Raw genomic sequence first — 5,712 nt, 5'->3', positions numbered from 1 at the left:
GTTCTATTAGAGGTTTTACGGTAAATTTGATTTTTGAATGCAAATAAATTAATTTATTTGCGTATCCACAACGGGTCAAAAAACGCGCCCCAAATAACTTTTAGGCCAGAAGAAATTTAATAATTTCCAAGCTGACGTGGATTCGACCTAATTAGTTCTAATCAACGAGTTGCAACGCGTGACTTTTTTCGTGCAACGTTTAAAAGTTTGATCCTCAGCCACATAATTTAGCAGCGAATTTTTTCTAAAATCTCACGTTTACTGGGGCGCGATTTCTGACCCATTGGTTTGAACCCATGTGCGTATCTGCATAGTATTTTTGTGTGTTTATTTGCCATTTTTATTGCAAATTTATTACGTGCATAACCCCATTAAAAATATGAAGATTCGAAAGAGATAGTTTTCAGAAGCGATTTTTCAAACAAATTGCTCAAATCTTTATGCCAGTTTATCTCGGCGCCTGTGAAAGATATCAAAAATTGGTCAACTGACAAAATATTTTTGATATCATGGTAAACATTTTATAAGTGGACCACTTATAAATATCCTAGACAGGAAATGAGATATGGACTCAAGTTTGACCTACTGCATGATTGCAAAAGGCTATTTTGTGGGCGGAGCTTAGCAATAACACTGTAGTCAAATTCCGACAATAAGAAACTTCAGCATTTCCAAAAATTTTAAAACAGGAAAAAAATGTTCGGTATGAAATATTTCTCACCGATTCTCTTTCACATCCTCATCATAAAAATCGTTTGCCAACTTTTTCAAAATCTCCGCTCCAGATTGCTCATCATTCAACTTAACTGTCCACATTCTCTTCTCGAAGTTTCCATTATTCATCCATGAACAAATGATGAAATACAAATCGTCAATTGGTTCCTTTTCAAATCCATCCTTTACATGGACCTTGGGATTTCCCATTTTCTCTAGGTAAGGCGTCCATTTTCCATTTTCCAATTTCCCAGAAATCACAACTTCTTTTGCCTCTCTTATCACTTGATTTCTCAAATTCGCGCCTTCTAATTCAGCTCCATTGAATTCCACATATTCCAATGGATAACTGCTCTCTTCTACTACATCCTTCAGATTCTCATACGTATTTTGAACTGCATAGCTGAATTTCAATCCTTCAATTTGAAATTTGACTCCAAGGGGAAGCCTCAGGATCATTGAATTCGGTTCAAATCTTTTAACTTCTATCGGATGCCCACGGTTTCCAAAAAGCTGAGCAATCAGACACCTAAATGCCTCGTGGATGTTTCCACTGTACTCAAAACGTTCGATATGGGTGCCACGTGTCGATGTGATGAGCAGTTGGGTATACGGTATATAGGAAGTGACTCCAGAATCTCGGTATTGGAATGCGAGGAGATCTGCGATGGATTTGTGAAGTTTCTGTTGAAGGTTTTGAATTTCAAAATGGTTTTGGGGTTCGGAAGATCGGAGAAGGGCGATTTGTTTTTCTTGTTCCTGAAAGTTTTTGAAAAATTGACAAAACTTTTTCTCGAAAGTCTTTAACTTTTTGATAATCTCAAGTTACATCTTCAAACATATCGAAGTTCTTCAATTTCTATTCATTTTCTGAAAAATATTATTTTGAATTTTCAGATTTCCCGCTGAATCAAACTTTTTTCTGTTTCACTCACTTTTTTTCATTACATTTTTCCTCCCAATTCATTCAGTCGGTTACTGTTTTCCTATTTTAGCTACACCCACCTGAATCGTCCTTTGAATCCATATCCTTTTCATATTACTTCGTTCTCCTTCATTTCTCTCCAATTGCTCATCACAAAATTCTTGCCAATCTTCAGAATCCGTTAGAACAACATCTCCTTCTTCTACAAAGACCTCATTTGAAAAATCATTAAATCCAAATTCATCAATATTATTCGGAAGTCCACCTTGGCTATTTTCAAATTCAACGAATTCTGGAGTTTCTTCTTTTTTGTCATATTTCTTATAGACTCCAAATTTGTATTCAGTGTCGTTGATTTGAATTCTCAAATCGTCAAAAACCAGAGTGTCGATTCTGAGAGGTACTGACTTTTCAAGAGACTTCATTAGAGGAATTCGTTTGGCAAGCTCGAATCTGAAAATTTATGATTTTTAAATTTTCAAAAATCTGTAAATATAGATAACCTAGAAAAATTGGGTTATGACCAAGAGAAATTGGGTCATGACCTAGAAAAAATGGTTCATGACCTGGAAAAATGGGTCATGACCTAGAAAAAAATGGATCCATAATTTTTTAAGAATCGGAATTTTTTCTAAGAACCAGCATCTCATACTAGAGCCGATTTTTCTAACTTCAAACGTTGAGCTGCTTTACCTCGGCTTCTGTGAAAAATATCAAAAAGTAATCAACTGATAACATATTTTCTATAAAATGCTTGACATTTTATCAATAAACACATTTTTGATATCTTCTACATTATTACTGAGATAATTGAGCTCGAATTTTACGGTAGTTACCTTCTATTAGCTTCCATATGTTTTAACACTTCTTGTAAAACTTCTGTAGACAAATTGAGCAACGTTTTGGGTTCTTTCATTTTGAGTTAGAATTTTGAGCTCTCAAAATTTTCTAATGGAAAATGAGCAATAGAAGAGGTTAACCGGATAAAACAAAAGAAACCGCTGAGGAATAGTTGTCTATTTGTTTAACAACCCAAAACTTTTTGTTACAAGAAAAGTGTGCATCAGTTTTGTTTGCCCAACTCTTTTGTAACTGAGGAAGAACTGGGATTGCTTCCTGTAATTAAAAAATTCTTGCAATTAAAAATTCCAAATTCCTACATCATTGTGTCTTTTCCACCTTCCTTGTTGCGATCTCTTCAACGTGTGAGGCGCAACATCTCCCCTGTTCTCTACGCCCTCCCGTGTTCTTCAACTTGTGCGGGGGTATAGCTCAGTGGTAGAGCGCTCCCTTAGCATGCACAGGTGATTCGTGATTGACCAATTACAGAGATATGGCTATAAACTATCAATTCCTTATCTACCGCGAACGAGAGACTCTACAATTGAACATTCGCGAGCAACCTGCGTATCATCCCGACTGGCCCTATAAAAGGACAATAAATGACCAATCGCGAAAAAATTATTGTTTTCTATTTTGCGGACTTCCTTTCCCTATTTTAGGTATTTTACTTTGTTTTTCGCCGTTTTCGATGCAGTTTTTGTCCGTAAATCATTGTTAAACATATGAAAATATACTAGAATACTGTATGAGCATGTATTTCTCGTTTTTATTTTCAGAAATAGAGGAAAATTGGCCGAAAACCAGAAGTTGGAAATTAGAAGTCGGAACTTCTAAAAAATCTAGAGATGAAAGTGCTACTTAACTGTATTCATGTAAGAATCGACCAGAAATACCAGAATTTCAATCGAATTATTACAGGGAGCCAGAAAGTCCTAATTTTCCCGGCTATCGGATATTCCAGAAATGCAAAACCTAAGAAAGAGGAAAGAAGGAGAGCTTGAACTAGCACTGAGTAGATTCGATTAAAATTCTTTTAAAAAACCTTAAATTCAGGTGGCGATGATAAAGAATTCGGAAATGAGGAATTTGTGGATTTCGAAAAAAATTCCATATCTGAGGTACAGTACAGAAACTAGTGAAGGCTATAAAATCTATATGAATTGTTTCAGTTCCCTAGCCGTTATCCTACAGCGCCTTCTTCGTCTTTTTCTCCCCAACTTGGATGGTCATCGAAAAAGGCGAAAACGGACAAAACGAAAGCTCCGGCGCCGCTCCAGCCAACACGACTACATTGGAAGAGAAAAATAAATTTTTGATCACATTTTTTGTGTTTTTCATTGTTTTTTCCGTTTAATAAATCATTTTCAAGCAGCCGCTAGCTTCCAAATTCGAAAAAATATATGGCAGTTATTGCTCTCGCGGCAAGCCAATTGTAGGAGATTTGCTCGCGATAGACCGAATGTTGGCCGTTAAACTGAAACTTCATTTTTGTTCTATCTGCCTCTGGTAGTCGCTTCATGTTCGATCTTCCGCCTTTTCTCTTCCCTCGACGCTCTTTCTTGTCTACGCCCTCCAGTGTCGACTTCACCGTGCGGGGGTATAGCTCAGTGGTAGAGCGCTCCCTTAGCATGGGAGAGGGCTGGGGTCAATTCCCCATACCTCCAGAATCCTTTTTTCTTGTTTTTTGTTCTTCAATTCTTAGTAAAGAGAAATTACTGTTTCACTTGAAAATTATTCACTAATAAGCCCCAGTAGTGTTATTAAAAAGATGGATATTCTAGTTTTTTCCAGAAGAAAATCTTCCTTGGCGACAACAAAATTGTAGAAATAAAGAAAATGTGGATAATCTATATCTATCAGTATTTATTTTTAAACTTTTTGAGACTTCTATTTGAAATGAAACTGGTTTTTTGTAATTTCAGAATTTCAGAGTTTTTGAAAATTTCAGAATCATTCAAAATTTCAGGACTTCAGAGTTTCGAACGAACACTACTTATCGGGCTCCAAAATGAGATAAATCATAAGATTTTTTGTTGAAACTGTAATTTTTCAATTTCCAGAAAATTCCATATTTTTTCAAACCAAAAACTTAAAAATTATATTGTTTGAACGAATAATATAACTTCGCTGTTTCACTTTATGAATTCAATAAAGCTAATCATCGAATCATTGCTTGATCCATATCCGTAATCGATTTATTTTTTTCTCTTTCAATGAAAAAAGCTGAAACTCTTGAAATTATTTCAATTTGCCACTAGAAACTACTGTTTCCAAAAAAGCTAGAAAAAGAGATTTGTTTCAGTTATTATGCTTCTTAGAAACCTAATTTCTTCTATTTTACTTTTAAATCCCTTGTTTTTTTTCAGATTTATTATTTTACTGTTTCATGAAATGATATTAATTTGTCAAAGAGGAATAACATTAATTCGTATTTTACAATATTAAAAACGTTTATTGTCAAAAATAAAATTCAAATGTGTTCACCAGGATTGTACAACGGAATCATAGTATCTACACCATCGCTATTTTTGATAACTACTAAACCAATAAGATGACCTCGGAGTATTCCGTCATGAGATGATCTGAAAACTTTCATTTTCTACAGGGTACAAACTTTATCCATCTTAATCCAATCGGGTTTTAGAAATGGTAATTTTTTCCATATGGAAAATTTAATTTCGCTAACTATTTTATAGGTCAGTTCAGTGGAAATAAAACTATAGGCGTTAGCTTCTCAAAAACCTAATCAAGATGAAAGCCAGTTTGATAATATCAAACCTTTGGAGCAATCAACTGAACTGAAGAATACGAAATTGGCAACGCAAGATGGTTGGGTAAGTATAACTCGGGTCTATTTTCGAATACAAATTTATTATTTTTAGGCTGATAAAAACTGCAGAGTACTCTATGAAAACGAATGTTGCTACGAGTGTCCCGAATGTTGTCAGGAATGTTTAATCGTTGATAAACAAAAAGCCATTTTTTAACGAAATTTGCTCTAATGCAATATTTATCAGCGGGCTTTTGTTTTCCTTGTGCCTCTTTTATTGTTTTCATAGACTAGCAAAAGCGAATGGCCTGTCAGGATCATTTTAAAACTGGACGTTTGCATCAAGGCGTTTTGAAACATGCAGAAAACGATTTCAGCTTTTTTAAACCTATTTTCTATGGTCCATACTCCAGTGGTACATCGAAAGAAAAGACATAGAGGGTACATCTAGGTAATTATC

The 5,712-nt window shown here is 34.9% G+C and overlaps 2 protein-coding genes and 1 non-coding gene across 3 annotated transcripts in view; 2 read left to right on the top strand and 1 right to left on the bottom strand.

Moving 5' to 3' along the window:
- The window catches only part of CBG18482, a gene marked incomplete at both ends in the record, with an annotated part of 3,801 nt that extends 1,246 nt beyond the window's left edge, over nucleotides 1-2,555 (bottom strand). Inside the window, 3 exons of the mRNA XM_002634579.2 lie at nucleotides 722-1,473; nucleotides 1,720-2,092; nucleotides 2,476-2,555. Of these exons, the coding sequence (XP_002634625.2) occupies nucleotides 722-1,473; nucleotides 1,720-2,092; nucleotides 2,476-2,555 (1,205 nt within the window). The remainder of the gene's footprint in view (nucleotides 1-721; nucleotides 1,474-1,719; nucleotides 2,093-2,475) is intronic.
- An 890-nt stretch (nucleotides 2,556-3,445) lies between these two features.
- CBG18481 lies at nucleotides 3,446-3,798 on the top strand (the record flags this gene model as incomplete). Its single annotated transcript, XM_002634578.1, has 3 exons — nucleotides 3,446-3,494; nucleotides 3,536-3,600; nucleotides 3,652-3,798. 3 exons carry the CDS (start codon nucleotides 3,446-3,448, stop codon nucleotides 3,796-3,798), a joined length of 261 nt encoding a protein of 86 aa, XP_002634624.1.
- A 277-nt stretch (nucleotides 3,799-4,075) lies between these two features.
- Nucleotides 4,076-4,146, top strand: CBG28823. The gene has a single exon. It is a non-coding gene (tRNA).
- Nucleotides 4,147-5,712: the final 1,566 nt, after the last annotated feature.

This window comes from Caenorhabditis briggsae (genome assembly GCF_000004555.2).
Source record: "Caenorhabditis briggsae complete genome, chrIV, whole genome shotgun sequence".
Taxonomy (NCBI): Eukaryota; Metazoa; Nematoda; class Chromadorea; order Rhabditida; family Rhabditidae; genus Caenorhabditis; species Caenorhabditis briggsae.
Note: the sequence above shows the minus strand (reverse complement) of the source record. Positions and strands in the feature narration are given on the sequence as shown.